The following is a 17975-nucleotide window of genomic DNA, read 5'->3' as shown; positions in this document are numbered from 1 at the left end:
TTCCTTCCAGATATCCCATACCTGAGATATAGCCTAAAGAAAAACTTTAGGTACAAGCAAACTCCTTGCTTACTTTAAAAAAAAAAAAAAAAAAAAAAAGTTTATTATACTACCAACAGACATTTAGGGAGTTTATGTATCATTCCTATTGAGAACTGTGGTATGTAACTGAAGATGCATATACAAGAGAAAGCAGACAGCACAATAAGAAAGGGACTTTTAAGGTTTAGCTGCAGTACAAGCCCAAGGTTGGGGGGGGAAAGTTTAATTCATTTTCAGCGATAGCACACAATATACTTTGAATGTGTATTGTTCATACTTCTGCACTCATTCACCTTTGTCCTCTCAAGCCTAAAGAACCATTTTAAGAGGTAAATTCATTCATGAGACAAGTTCTATCATTGATGCAATTTCAGTACATACTCAATATATCCTACCTATAGGATTTTGTACTAAATCCCACCAGGTTTTCAAAGTAAAATTTCTGAATTGCAATACTCAACCTCAGGAGGAATTAATTCATCATTATTAGTATAATTCCACTGAGCTTGGCAACAATCAATCAAGAACAACTGACCGACTATATTTTCAGTTGGATGCACTTAAAAAGCAAATTCTATTCATTCGCTAAATGAAATCCTAGCTAGCTAAAGAAATACATACAAACAGATGATCACAACATATTCTAACGTTGTTTCTCATATTTAACAAATCACCAGTGGTGAGGATGAATATAACATAGAGGCCTACATTTAAACATTTCATAAAGCCAGGCTTTACATGTAGCAGATGAGAAAAGTTGGAGGAACTCTGAACAGGAGTTAGAACTCTGATAGCCCACTGTAGGTGATTAGAATGAGCCGCCCAAGATGTGCCTCTGTGGTATGTGGATTTTTTTTTAACTAAAAGGCAATTGAGATCCTGTGGGTCTAAAAGAAATGTTTGTCCTCCACACCCCAACTACCTAGAACAGTGGTCGGCAAACTCATTAGACAACAGAGCCAAATATCAACAGTACAAAGGCTGAAATTTCTTTTGAGAGCCCAATTTTTAAACAACTTCTTCTAATGCCACTTTTTCAAAACAGACTCACCAGGCTGTGGTATTTTGTGGAAGAACCACAATCAAGGGGCCAAAAAGCCTAGAAGAAATGAAATTAGGGGCCTTGCCCATAAGAAGAATTATTATCAGAGATGACCTCTTTTGACCTATCTGTATGGTGGGACAAACATCTAATTACTGAACATCTGGTTTTTTATTGGATCTGTGGATGTCCTTCTCTTCTTCTGAAGCCTCAGATGTCTAACTGCCTTCCTTGATTCAGGAAGTCATCTGTACCTCATTTTGCCTGTCTCCCTCTGAACAATTCACGTATGTGGGGTCTCCGACTCTCATGTATGTGAGGTTTCCGTACATACAAATGTAATTAAATTTGGTTGTTTTGCTCTTGTTAATAGTCTGCCTCATGTCAATTTGGTTAGACCAGCTGAAAGAATCTATAAGGATAGGTTAAAATGTTTTCTTCCTCCACATCACAACAAAATAAATAAATAAACATGACACAACACAAATGACAGTAAATGATTTTTAAAAAAGAAAAACATTACCCAGAATGTGCCCTGAACTTGAGGAGAGCAGAATATACCACCCCAAAATATGCCTATTTGACACAAGGATGATTTTAGGCTGATTACTTTTAAGATGGGGAGAGCTCTGAAAGCTGAGAAGTTACTCTGTTGTAAGAGATGGTTGCATTGATCAGGGAAATCTCGATTTGTAAGAGTATCTCCCTCTGTGTACCAGCAGGAAAAAGCTGACTCAATCTTAATTCAATAAACTCTTATCAGTGGAGAAGGCAGGAACTTAAATCTGCAGACAACCCCATACTCTTGTTTACTGTGCTTTTTCCCCCATAACTGGCTTCCTCCCTCACGCCCTGCCCCAACATCTTTTGTCTTTAGCTAGCAATGGTACTTAAGGTGGTGGCTTTTGGGAGAGTTACTCAGTTTCCCTGATCTCTACCATCTATACAGGAAGTATACATGTTATTACATTTCTATTTTCTTTCCTCCTGTTACTCTTTTTGTTTTTTTGCTTTTGTTAATCCTCACCCAATGATATTTTTCCATTGATTCTTAAAGAGAGTGGAAAGAAGGGGAAGATAAAGAAAGAAACATCAATGTGAAAGAGACACATGTGCCTCGACTAGGGCCAGGGATCAAGTCTGCAACCAAGGTATGTGCTCTTGACCGAAACTGAACCTGCAACCCTTCAGTCTGTGGGCAATGTGCTATACACTGAGCAAAACTGGCCAGGGCCAGTTTATCTTTCTTACATCAACTTAATTATCAAACCAGCCAAATAACCAAAAGGGAGGAAGGAAAACTCTTTCCACCCCTGCACCACTTGCCAATATCTAAATCAGAAAAGAGTAATAATACGGATGTTTATGCAATGGCCTTTGGTGAACAATAAGATCTCCCGTAAGACGCACTTTTCCCCCCCCCCCAGAAGTGGGGGGAAAAAGTCCCTGCGTCTTATGGTCCAAATATAGCCTACACATATACTTTTAAAAAAAAGTTTTTTTACTTGCCCGGCTCTGTGTGGTCTCTGTGTGCTTGCCCAGCTCTAAAATGGTTCTAAATGCTGCTGTTTACTTTACAGGGTTGATTACATGTGTTTATGACTGTGATGTTGGGTTTTAATGCACATAAAATATTTTAGGACACTATTTGTTTCAGAATCTTTTTTTCATTTCCCTTCTCTAAAAACTGGTGCGTCTTATGGTCCAGAGCGTCTTATGGTCTGAAAAATACGGTAATTAAATACTGTTATTTTTATTTATGTTTTTAAAATGTTACTTGTTTTGTTAAATTTGTTTATTTTTTATTTTACATTTATCTTTAATTTTTATTTAAGTTGATCTTCTCACCTTATTCAGAGATATCAGCTAATGAACTGGCTTGGTTTAGATTTCTAATGTGAAAATATGTTTGTGAAATATAAAGTTATATCTCTAATCAAATAAGTGCCTTACTGAATCATAAAATATTAATCAACAAATTGTCATTAATTTTTTTTTCTGACGTATCCATGTATGTCACATGTAATACGTACTACATAGGCCTTTTTCATCCAAACTCATTCAAATTAAAGTTCAGGTACTTTCTATAATACCTAAATTTAAAAAGTAGTTAACACCAGGATCCCATCAAATCAGTATTTTCTTAATATCTCTTTAAGTTGTACCTTATAACTTCTAAAGGCATCAACAAATAAATAGGTTGACTATGCTTGGTTACCTCGTATGAAATATTAAGTTATATTGATGAACAAGTCTATAGCAAGCAGAGAAGTAATTCCTATTTAATTTCAACATAAAATGGTACTTCTCCTCATATGCAGCATCTAATAAATAAGAAATGATTTAAAATTCTAAAGTAAATGTGATTGATGGGATCATAGAAAAAATAATCCCATTCCCCAGGAGCTAAACAACATATCAAATAAATTTAATAATAATCCAATTCAAAGCAATGCAATGCAACACTTTGCAACTTGAGGCTAATATATCTAAAAGTGTTGATTTTTCACTACTGTATCATTTTCTGGTAAGTATAACTATACTGCCAATTAATATGAAACTTTTTTTTTTAAGTTTCAGTTTAGGGTCTGAGTAAAATTAAGCTAATTGGGAAGGTTCAAAATTCTATTATTTTTTTTTTACCTCAACAGCAAGTTTTCCTATAATTAAATCATAACCAAAGATTATTTTTTATTTTAGGATTGTCTTTATTGATTTTTAGAGAGAGAAGAAGGGAGAAGGACAAAGAGCAAGAAACCTCAATATGAGAATGGAACATGGATTGGCTGCCTCCTGCCTGCCACCTACTGGGGATCTAGCCTGCAACTTGGGCAGGTACCCTGACCAGGAATAGAATCAGCAACCTTTTGGGGCATGGATGATGCCCAACCAACTGAGACACACCAGCTAGGACTAACCAAAAATATTTAATTTGTTCTGTCTTCCTTTGCTTATTGGCAGTCGAAAGAACTTTGAAATAAATACAAATCATCTTCATATGGATATGGTATTAACAAAATTAATGAAATTCTTAAATTCATGAAGGTTCTGTTAATTTTAGATTTTCTTAAAGATTTTATTTCTCCTTGATGGAAATAAAGTGGCAAATTTAAAAAATCTAAATTAGAGGCCTTTCCTGTAATAAGAATTATTACCGGAAATAACTTAGGACCTATCTATAATATATGTAGGGCAGGGTAATCTTCTATTTACTGAACACTTGCTCTTTTTATCATCCTAATAATGACCTTTCTCCCCTCTGCAGGCCCAGGAACCTTAACTCATCCTTAGTTCAAATGTCATATATACCTCATTTTAACTTTCTGTCTTTTAATCTCTAACATATATGGGGTTCCCATATATGTGTGTGTGTGTGTGTGTGTGTGTGTGTGTGTGTGTGCGCGCGCGCGCACGCAATAAGTTTGGTTATTTTCTCTAGTTAATAATTTGTCTCATGTTGATTTGATTGCTGGATGAATCAAAAGAATATGGAATGACAGAGTAAAATGCCTTCCACCCCACACTGGCTAGTTACTATTTAAATTAAAGGAATCAAATTTGTAGTAGAAATACATGAGATGATGAATTTTCCATATTTAAAGAGAGTAATAGATAGGTCTATAGCCTATCTATTGAAATAATTAATCTATAATTGTTGCTACTGAATTTTGTTCTACTGACCATGATTTTTCAATCATTTGAAAGCAACAATTTTCTAATCTTCAATTACAAATACCCAAGAAATCATCAACAGAGTATATTTTCTATTGTGTCCTAATCTGGCAAAGTAGAGATGAATTGTCCATTATAAAATAATGTATATCAGATACAAAATGCTGCTCACTTGTGTATTAACTTCTGTTGATAAACAAGTGCTACCAAAAAGCAAACAAAATAAGAGGAAGCAGGCTTAATATGCAGTAAGAAGTCCATAGATTATATGTTGGGAGTAGGAAAAAGCCTGCATTCAGAGCAAAAATAAGATAACTACAGGACCCTGTAACATTATTTCTAGCTCTATGATTTCATAAACTTCAGCCTAAAAATCACAGTGTTTATGGAAACAATCTAGAGCTGATGGCTACGACAACAATAGGAACCCACGTGGAAATGATGTGTTTCCATGCTGACTGCTAAGGCTTGCTTGGAAAGAATACAACACAATCAATAGTTCATTACCTATGCTAAGTGAGAATAGCAAAGGCAAAGAAAAGAAAAACCTTCTCTGGCTCTGAGATATATTCTATGACATTTTTTTCTCCTTCAACTGTCTTAAGACAATAGTAAAATTAGCATTCCATGTGAACACCCTAGATGATGGCAATGGGAGGCAGCCCAGAAAGGCACAATGGGACAGAGAAAAGCCAGCGAGAGTTTAGGAAACTGACTGTGTGTGTAGACAAAAAAAAGGGAGATAATATAGAGTGTTGGTAAAATCATACACTTTAAACTACAACACTTAGACTCTAAACACAACCCCACCTTAATATCTAAGTGGCCACTCAGTCACTTATCCAGAATGGCCTTATTTCTCCATCTATAAATGAGGGAAGTGAGGAGGGTAAGGTGAAATAAATGATCTCCAATTTTAAAAGTCCATGGGTAATTTAAATAATTTAAAATAGGGCAATCTTATACTTTAGATCAGTGGTTCTCAACCCTTCTAATGCCGCGACCCTTTAATACAGTTTCTCATGTTGTGGTGACCCCCAACTATAAAATTACTTTTGTTGCTACTTCATAACTGTAATTTTGCTACTGTTATGAATCAAATGTAAACATCTGTGTTTTCCGATGGTCTTGGGCTCTACAGCAGTGGTTCTCAACCTGTGGGGTGACCATCGGAAAACACAGATATTTACATCATGATTCATTAACAGTAGCAAAATTACAGTTATGAAGTAGCAACGAAAGTAATTTTATGGTTGGGGGTCACCACAACATGAGGAACTGTATTAAAGAGTCACGGCATTAGAAAGGTTGAGATCCACTGCTTTAGATAAAAATTCGAATTTTAGAGTTGTAGCATCATAACTGATCCACAAATAATACCAAAACAATATACCACAAAATATTATAATTGGGAGAAACAAGGAAAAATACCAGTATGTTAAACTGAGGCCTAGAGAGGATAAGTAAATGGCTCAAGGTCACATAGTAACTAACAGAGATGGGAAGACAGAATTAAAAATTTCCTGCTTTTTTCCAATGCCTATAGAATGGCACTGAGTAAAATCTTTCTAGAAGATGTTAAAAAGGTCAATGAGATCTTCAGATAAGCAAAGCAAAGATATAATTCTCAGAGTATATGTGCAATTAGGTCTTAAAAGATATTTAGATATCTCTTTATGATGATCTTAATAAATGCTATTCAATGCACTTAAATTAGCTTCACTTTGTACATTGCCAACAGAAACTAAAAATTATGCATTGAACCACCATGCAATATATCTAAGTAATTAGAATTTCATGGGCCATTATGGATACATCATTAACATTTACTAAACAATGAAAATCAAGGAGGGATGTGAATGCTAATCCATTTGGGGACAAGATTCTTTTTGAGAAGTGCTTATACTGGTAAGCTGAGGGAAAAGAATAAAAGTAGAATAGGTCACATTCTTTTGCTCTTCATACTGTACACTATCACATTCTTTGAAGCATAGCTCCATAGGTTAGTTACACAAGTTTAAAACCAGAAAGACCATCATGAATGACAAAGAAAAGGAACGTTAGCTAAATGTGAAGGATTTTGACGTGGTTTGTGTAAGTGTCCATGGCTCATAACAACAAGAATCTATTAAGATTTTGCTCCTAGTGAATAATTCCATGTTAGGTGAAGACACCAAAAAAGGTGTCTTGGAAGTGGTTTGATCCCATTCCCTCCTAAAGCTACATCTGACTAGCATGTCCTGTCACTTCTTTCATTCTCCCTGTGTGACAATTGACTAGTGTAGAGCAGGTCTCTAAGTTTACACTCCGCACATAATCATCCTCAGCAACATTCCTACCAAGTTCAACGTGTAGGTGTTGCTACCTGAGGCAAGTTTCTGTAAGCCCAGGGGACTCAGAGCAACATGAGACAGCGATCATCCGACATAATTAACTCCATCACATGTAACGAAATACACAAGGATTCCAGTCCAAATAAGTGGCACTTACTTATGTCCATTTAAGGCCGCGTGGTGTAAAGCAGTGTAACCCGAACTGTCTGTGCAGTTCACGTTGGGGCCTCGCCAGATGCTGCAAATAGAGCACAAGCGCAGAGTTAGCGGGTAAGCAGAATCGTGCTTTAGAAAACAGAAAGGTGGCCCCTCGGCCAGTGGCCTGTGGCTTATGAAAAGTCTAGTCACGTGAAAAATAATTGCCATCTTTCATATACCCCCCTCTGAGCAACAACTTCATTTATTTGATTCAAAGAAATTATTAGGGAATATAACTACCTCCAGAAATTATTAGCAAATGCAGGCCTGTGCCAAATATTAAAATCTGGGTCCATCCTAACCGGTTGGCTCAGTAGACAGAGCGTCAGCCTGCGGACTGAAAGATTCCAGGTTCAATTCAGGTCAAGGGCACATGCCCAGGTTGTAGGCTCAATCTGCAGTAGGGGGCGTATAGGAGGCAGCAAATCAGTGATTCTCTCTCATTATTGGTGTTTCTATCTCTCCCTCTCCCTTCCTCTCTGAAATCAATAAAAATATTTTTTTTAATCTGGATCCAACATTTCCCTATTGATATCGTAACTCAAATATTGGAAGCCATTTACATCCAGCTGCCATATTATAGACTAAAGACTAAAGATTTATATCACCTGCCTCTTCCCATTTAACACACTATTCTGAGATGGCACTGATTTATGTCACTTTTAGGATTATTTTTGCGTTATGGGGAGAATATCCTGGAGATAACACGTAACTATATAACAGAGTCCATTGTAACCTTGATCACTAAAATTACAGAAACTATTTTTAGCTATTGAGCAAATAAGGCATTGAAAGACACTTTTCCAAAAGTAAACCAAAAAAATGACTTTATCTGATTTCACGATGATATTAAAGCCATCCAAACTAACATCTAATAACAAATTAATTCATGTACTTGCAAAACACTGGTTGTACCCCAACTGCATGTCACATATAAAACTAGGCACTAGATAGAAAATCATCATTCAAGGTCCTGCTTTATAAGAACAGGGCCTAGACATATAAACTCACCATTCCAAAGTAGTAAGATACCTGAAGTACCAGAGAGCACGCAGGTTTCTCTGAGAAATAAATAGCTGTTCCCAACGAGAGATCATAACTGAATTAAACTAAGGCAGGACAATAAAAATGAATAGAATGCACTTATTCAAAATTTAGTTAAAAGGACCATTTTTTTCATTTTCAATTACAGTTGACATGCCATATTATTTTATATTTGTTTCAGATGTACGGCAGAGTGGTTAGACAATTACATAATTTACAGAGTGATCCTCCTGAAAGGTCTAGTACCCACCTGGCACTGTATGTGGTTATTACAATATTATTGAGTATATTCCCTATGCGGTACTTTACAGCTCCACGACTGTTTCACAGCTTCGTAATCCCTCCACCTTTCTCATGTGGCACAGCACTTCAAGCCCCTTTCCCATCCAGCAACTCTGTTTGTTCTCTGTATCTATGAGTCTTTTTATGTTTTGTTTGTTCATATATTTTGTTCTTTACATTCCACATGCAAGTGAAAAGATATGGTATTTTCCTTTCTCTGTCTGACTCATTTTCTTAGCATAAATCCCCCTAGGTCCATCCACATTGTCACAAATGAACACTACCTGATTTTAAGGCTATAATAAAGCTCTAGTAAACAAGACAGATAGCTTGGTATTGGAGGAAAGACAGATCAACAAAACAGAATGAAGGAACAGAAAGTCAATTTAGACTTTCTCACACATATGCAATTGATTTTTTACAAAGGTACAAAGGCAATTCATTAAAGAAATGAATTAGCAAAAAAACTGTTCTAGAACAAATGAATATCCTTAAGCCAAAATAAATAAAAAGAGTTTTGATCCATACCTTGCCACATACAAAAATTAACTTTAAAATGAATCGGAGCCCTGGCCAGGTGGCTGGGTACACTGAGTACATAATACGTAGGTTGAAGTTTTGATCCCTAATTGGCATGTATACAGGAGACAACCAATTGATGTTTTTCTCTCTTCTCTCTCTCTCTAAAACATATTCTCAGTTAAGGATTAAAACAAACAAAAAAAGCAAATTGCAGAATATTGTGTATGTTAATATCCTAAATGTTTTACATACATGTATTAAGTCATTTATATCCATCTGATCTAATAAAAGAGTAATATGCAAATTGACCATCACTCTAAGACACAGGATGGCCACCCCCATGTGGTCAAAGATGGCTGCCCCCATGTGGACACAAGATGGCTGCCACAAGAATGCCAACAGGAGAGGGCAGTTGTAGACAGTTAGGGGTGACCAGGCCAGCAGAGGAGGGCAGTTGGGGCTGGGTAACCAGTCCAGCAAAAGAGAACAGTTGAGAGGAACCAGGCCTGCAGGGGAGGGCAGTTTTGGGAGGAACCAGGTCTGCAGAGGAGGGCAGTTAGAAGGACCACGCCTGCAGGAGAGGGCAGTTGGAGGGGGGGGGAGGGGTGGAGGAGGACTAAGCCTACAGGGGAGGACAGTTCAGGGGGAACCAGGCCAGCAAAGGAGAGCAGTTGGGGGGGACCCAGGCCTTCAGGGGAGGGAAGTTGGGGGCAATCAGGCAGAGGCAAGCAAGTGGTTGGGTGCCAGCGGTCCTAGATTGTGAGAGGGATGTTCAACTGTCTGTTTAGGCCCGATCCCAGTCGGGCCTAAACGGGCAGTTAAACATCCCTCAAAAGGTCCCAAATTGGATAGGGTGCAGGCTGGGCTGAGGGACACCCCTCCTCCATGCACCAATTTTGTACACCAGGCCTCTAGTACAACTATAAAACAGATGCTAATCTTTATTTTTAATTAAATTGATTGGGGTGAACTTGCAGGTTTAACAGATACTATTCTTATTCTCAATGTACAGATGAGAAAAATTTGCATTAACATAGAAAAATGCATGCAAAAATATATTATTCACCTCTAAATTGTTTGAACAGTCACAATTATCACATAACTCTTCAAGGAAAAACAGAAAAGACAATAAAATAGAAGGGGAGAAAAGCATAGGTTTGTTCTAGGTTGTGAAGAGCCTTATAACATGTCCAGAAGCTTAGTCTTGATTCTATAGGCAACTTGGAGCTAGAGGATTATCAGAGAGATATGAAGCATGTTTCTGTCATGACCAGGTCATGAGGGCTCTAGTGACACCTGGAAGGGAAACAGTGAACAAACTGGTGGCAGGGAGTCAGGTTCATTGTCTGTTTTTACAGTCTCAGGAAGAAACAAAGAAATTTGGACAAATGGAGATATAGTAGTGGATAAAGAAGATGGGAAATTCAAATAGGTGTGTCTAAAATAAAACCTATGGGGAATGGCATCCACATGATAGGCTAAGTGTCAAAGGCTTCCATCATGAGTGAAATGCATGGATGATGAGATATCTCCATGAGAGCAGTGGGGTCTTGTGGGAAAAGGCAGGTTTCCTTTAAAACGGACTTGAACGCTAGGTTGCTCAAGAATACCTCTGGCACAGGATAGAAAAAAAAAAATAAGAAAATACTGTGAATTAACTCAAATTATTTTTTAAATTTCCTATATGTTATGAGACCTCATAAATATTTAGGAAGGAAAGATATTGATATTCATAACTAAAATAGATTCAGGGTCGATAGATTTCATTTACCTATACCATCTCAGTTCCCCATTACCAGAAAAACAAGGAATTCATTATAAAAGCATGAAAAAATATCTCCAATGTATTTATCATTTCCTAAATAGAATGGAAGAGGATAGATTTAAAAAAAAAAACAAAAACAAAAAAAACAAGGAGGTTTAGAATAGAAATTTAGCATTTGTATATAAATATATTTGACTGCACCTATTACCAGAGCCTTAGGCAGATATCCATATATTCATAGAACGTACACATACATTTTAAACACTATAAATAGGCCAGACCCAAAACTTCCAATTACAGGCTTACTTTAAATAAACTTTGATGCTTAAAAGCTCAATCTACTGACTCAAAACCTTGAGCTAATACCATTCCAGCTTTTTGCACTGCCCTCCTCTTGTTTCTCTTTGATAATCTCCGAACTTAAAAAGAGGGCCTGTGTTAATAAGGCTGTTCTATAAAATGCAAGAGTTCTAAGTACCTTAAGGGATGTCTCAAAAAGTTTTAAATAATTAATTACATTTTACTTTATACATCCTTGGTCTTTAATATATTTTTATTAATTTAGATTTCAGAGAGGAAGGGAGAGGGAAAGAGATTGAAACATCAATGGTGAGAGGGAATCATTGACTGCCTGCCTTTTGCTCACACCTCCTCCCCGCACCCCCAGGGATCAAACCTGTAACCCAGGCATGTGTCCTGACTGGGGAATCGTACCATGACCTCCTGACTCATAGGTAGAAGCTCAACCACTGAGCCACACCTACCGGGCATCCTCAGTCTTATTGTAACATAAACACAATCTCATCTCCTATACCTACTGGTCGATATTTTTAATTTTTTTTATGTGAGAAATCTTGCCCAGAATGAATGCTCTGATATCATTAGAAATCCCCAATGACCAAAGATTCAATTTTCTTTGTTATACTGTTTGCACTAATATAATATATTGGATTAGTATGTTTTTAAAACAAATATAAACAAAATAGAGGTTTTCCATAGAACTTTCAAATGACCGGACATTCATTAGTCAGTTTTCACATATTCAATAAAATTATTCCTAAATAAATTTTTTTAAAAACTGAGTTTGTTGGGCCAATATTCATATGTATAGCAAATCAGACTTAGGCACAGCTATTCCACAAATTGATCGTCATTATGCCTTCTACCAACCTATGGGAAATACTCATCGGAAGCAACATTAGAGTGTTCAGCATTTCTTAATTCCCATCTGACTCATGACACCTGAGGTCACTCCAGGCCTTCAGATACGGAAGCTCATTCAGAAGGTGCGTTGAGTGCCTCAGGCCTGGTCAGAGTTTGTAGGAATGGTCTTCTGACCAATCGGATCATTTCAAGCATGCAAAACCAAGTCCCTATTTTTTTCTATTTGTATCTTAATATTCTGCTCCCATGTTTGTAAGAATTGGACAGATGTGCACAAGCTATTGAGTACTGTAATTGAAACCGAGGATCCTTATGAGTTTGATTAAATTTAGCATTAAATTCTAGCTCTAAAAATCTCTCCTCCCCTCTCCTCCCCACCCCTCTTCACCCCTCCCCCCCCCTCTCCCCCTCTCTCTCTCTCTCTCTCTCTCTCTCTCTCTCTCTCTCTCTCTCTCTCCACACATATATGTGCCTGTCCACCAGAGATCTAGCCTTCCTCCCCACCGCTCTCCCCCATAATCAGCAGCTCCTGAGGCAGCAGAAGACAGTAGCTGGACCTGACTAATGGTCACAGGATCCAGACCTCTGGCAGGCTAAAGACAACATGTTGACCTACACTGTTTCAGCTGCTCTAAGGTGAACTGACCCTCTGTCTACTTTCCTATGAAACCAGACAGAGGGACCTCAGAACAGATCTCAGAACTGTCCTCAACACCTTAAGAAATGATTCATTACCCTTATCTTAGCTCCAACCAATCAGCTCCCAGCATGACCCAAACCCCAAACCCACAGTGTCTTGTGATTTTGCCCTTTGATATAACCTATAGGCCATTGGGCTATTGAGCTTTTGAGCCTTAGCTGCCCATTGTCCTGCATGGTTCCATTTATAATAAAACAGCCAATATTTCTCCACTACAATTCTCAGTGTCTACTGTCACTGCTGGCACCGGTGGACAAACTCTTTCTCTTCTATAACATAAGTCCTCATCTTCTATAGTGATGATATAATTTTATTATGATGGGCTAAAAGTGTCTCATATGGGTCAAATGGGTCCTGAATGATGTGAGCTATTGATATAAAGTTACATTTTCTATTGGCCACATAAAAAGATAAAAGAGGGAAATTCATTTTAATATATTTTATTTAACTTGTATATCTAAAATACCATTTGAACACATAATCAATATAAAAATTATTAAGGTATTTTTACATGTCTTTTTGTACTGTTTTCAAAACCAGTGTTAATTTTACACTTTATTTTACATGTCACAATTAGGACTAGCCTATTTCAAGGGCTTTTGGCCTCATGTGGACAGTGGCTACTCCTCAGGGACTTAGATAATTAAGTCCAAGGAAAAAGAGAGCACGTAAGCTTAACTCTGATCATTTAAATGCTTTCTAAAAATAACTGAAAACATTGGCCGTTAGTAAGCAAAGGCCCATTTGATTGAGTCACAGAAAATCTAACAAATTTTTTACATTGTGAGAAAATATATAATGGTTTAATATATAGTCACATCAGAGACTGAAAGGCACAATTCGACATAAGTGAGCACATTAAAAAGCACCACAGCCAAAATTATACTAACCAATTATACTAACTGAAAATACTAACCAAATTATACTAACTAATGACATATATGCACCTTGAATTGCTTGATGCAACCCTCACCAACATGCATTCACACAGCAAACCAGAATTGGCTAACTGTGAAATGACTCCTTGAATTAAAAATCACACAATTTATGATTTCTCTACTATATATGTAGTATATGCTCCAAGATAGAATTTCAGAATATGAGAAGGAATTTGTAACTGTGCAGAGAACACGGAGTTAAGAAAATGTTAGAGGAAATCTAGAGCATCTAATTTCAACCCAGTTTCAACTCTGTCACTAGTGCTAGACGTGTAAAACATATTCCTCCCATCCCTCATCTTTTCGATCTGGATATAATTCCTGAAAATAAACCAAAATGCAAGGCAGATCAATCTATTATTATTATGCAAGCACTTATTTTGGTGGCAATCCTTCTTCCAATCCTCATATTCTCTTCCTAAGTAATAGCATTTCCAAGGGTACTATGGTAGGCAGAATAATGGTATCCCAAAGATAGTCACATTCTAATTCCTGGAATCTGTGATATGTTATGTTGCACAGCAAGGGGGTATTGAGGCTACATATGGAATTAAGTTGCTAATCATCTGACCTCATCCTGGATTTTTTTTTTTTAACACACCTGCATTGGCTAGAACCACTGAAATAATGAGAGGACAATTCTTGTCTTGATGAATTTTATAACATACCTGGTAGAGTTTGTTCACCCTACCAGAGTGAACAAATGATGTTTGCTGTTGAATTCTCATGGATATCTTTCCTTTTCACCATATTAAGTTAAGCTTTTATTCCTTCAAAAATAGGCAGAATGGCAGAATTTGAAACTGCCTAAGTTCAAAAGCTGGTTCCATCTCTTAACTACATGTCCTTGGGAAGGAAAATTACATTGTACCTCAGTTTCCTCATCTATAAAAGGAACATACCAGTAACAGCTACTTTGCAGGATTGTTATGAGGATCCGATAGTCCATGTAAAGTGCTAGCACAGAGTCTGACACATAGTATTGCCATTATTTCTGTAGGAAGAATAACCCAGAATGCTCTTATGGTTTGTCATATTTATTGAGGATACCATTCAGGATGATCATATGGGTTTTCCCTTTTTATACATTTGTACTAGAAGCCCGATGCACGAAGATTCCTGCTAGAATGGGCCTTCCTTTCCCTGGCTGCTGGCACTGCCCTTCCACTCGAGTCTGGCCCCAGAGCCGCCTTTTTCCCCTCTGGCCCCGCCTTCCCACGCTGCCCAGAGGCCCTGAGAGATGAGGGGGGGGGGGGGCGGGTAGGGGAGAGAAGAGGCAGAATGCCTGCTTCATCGCCATGGTGATGATGCAAGCCTCCGACCCCCCCTAGCCCAGCACCTGTGTATGCAAATTAACCACCATCTTTGTTGGGTTAATTTGCATATCACTCCTTATTGGCTGGTGGGCGTAGCAGAGGTACAATCAACTTACACATGTTTGTGTATTATTAGGTAAGATACTTAATTCCCAATGAGAACCATCTTTACACTCCTAGGAGTAAATTTGTCTATGGTGTATATTTTTTAACATAATCCTGAATTACTATCATACTTTGGGGTTTTGCATCCATATCCATATGTAAAATTGGTCTCCAGTTTTCTTTTCTCTTTTATTTCACTTTTAGTATCAGAGTTATGTAAACTGAAGAGTTTTACACCTTTTTCTAATCTCCAGATTAAATCAACTAACACATAAAGTGTCTATTACTTGAATATTTTAAAAAGCAAACATATAAAATCATCTAGGACTAGCACTTATGTAGAGCTAAGCTCTTAAAATTTCCGTTTTTTATTTTATATTATGGTTGCTGATCTATCACTACAGTCAACTTTGTCTTGCACCAATGCTGTAATTTATGTTTTTCTAAAAAGTCAATTTCCATTTGCATTTTCTAATTTAGTGAATAAAAAGGTACATGTTTTATTATTACCTTCTGTATTTTCAGTTCTATCACCATTTTCAAAAATCATGTTTCATATGACTTTTCTTGGCTTGCCTAAGTGGTTCTATTGTATTGTCATATTCAAATATTCATTTAACTTTAATAATCGAACATTTATTGGATGTGTCATTTATTCATCTGTTTACTTACTAATTTACTGCTTTCTGTTCTTAACTAGGAAAATTCAATCATGTAAATATTTTTTAGATTATATTATTTTTTTCTAGCTCTTTGAGTTCAATGCTTAACTAATTTTATTCTTTCTTATTTAAAAGTAAGAACATTACAGGCTATATGATATCTCTACTGAGTATGATTTTTGTCCACATCAATCAGGTATTGGCCAGTCATATTTTCACTTAAATTGTTATACAGTCTGCTAGTCAGTTTTTATATCCTTTTTACCCTAAATAGTAGGCTTGATTTTAAATTTGTAAGTGCTTACATTCATTGCCTCTTTCAAACACATTTCTAATTTTACCACATTATAATCAGAGAGTAATTATTCAACTTCAAATGATTTAGATTTTCTTTGAAAACTAGTATGTAGTTTTCTTATATTTCATAACCTGGAAAATGTACCCTCTGTTTTTACAAGCGAGCTGTATATTTTTCAAGCTTATTAAGTGCATTATTCATACTGTGGAGGTTCAGAAAAAGCCACCCCAAGATGTGCTTTGGTGCTATGCAGATTGTTTTAGCCTCTCAGGGTCAGGAGGAACTTCTGCCCCTTCCTTAACTACCTAGAAGAACTTGAATTAGGGGCCTTGCATCAAAAAAGCAATGATCAGAGATACTCTCTTTTGACCTGTCTATAAGGTAGGACAAACTGCTATTTATTAAACATTTGTTCTTATCCTGCAATAACCATTTCAACAATACCATCTTAGTTTGTCTACTTTATCATCAAATTCTGAAATAAAATCCCATTCAGGACACAATTAGGGTTTTTGGAGTGTTAGTAATATTCTATTTCTTAATTGGGATTCTGGCTAAATAGATGTAATAACTGAAAATTCACTGTACTTCACACTTAGTTATGTGGGTTTGTTCAAACAAAATAAGCAAGAATAAGTCTTAATAGTTAAAATATAACTGTCTCAATAACATAAAATTAAAATTATGGAATTAGACTTAAATGTCATTACAGAGTACACTATTTGGTAAGAAAGGGAATTTCTATAGAACACAGTGGTAGCAGAAGTTGGGAAAACAATTGTTTTGTGTTTACACCTCATGACATAAGAATTTTCATCATTTCAATTATATTAGTCTTTCCTCTACTTGTAATACTGATTCTGATTCAACTTCATTTGGCCAGAGAAGTTCCTTGAGGAAATACCTATCTTGGGACCACAAGAAATAGCCTCCCATCCATAAACTGAAGGCATAGAACAGAGTGGACATTTTCCCCCCTTGAAGCTCTGAATACTCTCCCCCACTATCATCTAAACTTCAAAAAGACAAGACGACCAACATCAATTTGGTTCTCTCTCCTCTGGGACAGCCTCTGCTTTTTTAGTCTACAATCTTCTAAATGGTCTTTGTCCATAGAATTCAGAAATTCCACTGAGATACATCTAATTGCAGATCTTTATTCCCTCAGTAGTTGTGCTTACTACTTCTTGCTGCATTTTTTCAATTGAAAGATTTAAATTTGTCTTCATTTCAGTGAAATGTTATTTTGTTTTATTATCTTTTCCTCTATCTACTTAATTTCTCTTTCTAGAACATCTACGACTAGAAGATTAAAGTCCCCTGGATATACATCTTTTATTCTCTCTCATTTTTCTCTCTGTGTAGTTTTTCCCCTGTCTTTTGAAATCATTGTTTTAATTGTATTTTAGTCACTAGTTTATTTTTCAAAAATGTCCACTCAACTTATGGTCTCTGAATTATTTATTTTTATAAACTCTTTGCTGTAACATGCTAAATTTACTAGACACTTGAAAGTTCCATCCTTACTGTAGCCTTTATTACATTTGTCTAACTTCAAAGTAAACTAAATTCATCTAAAATTTTCAATCCACAAAACACACCTATAATTCCAAGTTTTTATAAATATAAGATAGCTATTTTTGTCTTCCTTTTATATCCTACAAAATAGTTGGAAGCATTTTACAATCCCAAGCAGAAATACCGCAATTATGTTAAGTGACTCAAGGGAGAGAGTTAATTTTGTATGAACAGATTAAATTTGCTTGATTGCTTCAGTGAAGACTGTTAATATCAAGCTTAAAACAGATAGCTTCATTTGCTTTTGACAAAGACATATGGGGTAAATTTTTCTCAGCTAATTCAATACACTCTAAATCAACCACAAATATAAA

The 17975-nt window shown here is 36.4% G+C and overlaps 1 protein-coding gene across 12 annotated transcripts in view; it reads right to left on the bottom strand.

The window, feature by feature from the left end:
- Positions 1-17975, bottom strand: part of ANKS1B (ankyrin repeat and sterile alpha motif domain containing 1B) — a 757254-nt gene that overhangs the window by 652472 nt on the left and 86807 nt on the right. For all 12 annotated transcript variants that reach the window (XM_036456619.2, XM_036456625.2, XM_036456621.2 and 9 more), the window contains exon 2: positions 7247-7327. In XM_036456619.2, coding sequence (XP_036312512.1) covers positions 7247-7327 — 81 coding nt within the window. The remainder of the gene's footprint in view (positions 1-7246; positions 7328-17975) is intronic.

This window comes from Pipistrellus kuhlii, unplaced genomic scaffold (genome assembly GCF_014108245.1).
Source record: "Pipistrellus kuhlii isolate mPipKuh1 unplaced genomic scaffold, mPipKuh1.p scaffold_m20_p_3, whole genome shotgun sequence".
NCBI lineage: Eukaryota > Metazoa > Chordata > Mammalia > Chiroptera > Vespertilionidae > Pipistrellus > Pipistrellus kuhlii.
Note: the sequence above shows the minus strand (reverse complement) of the source record. Positions and strands in the feature narration are given on the sequence as shown.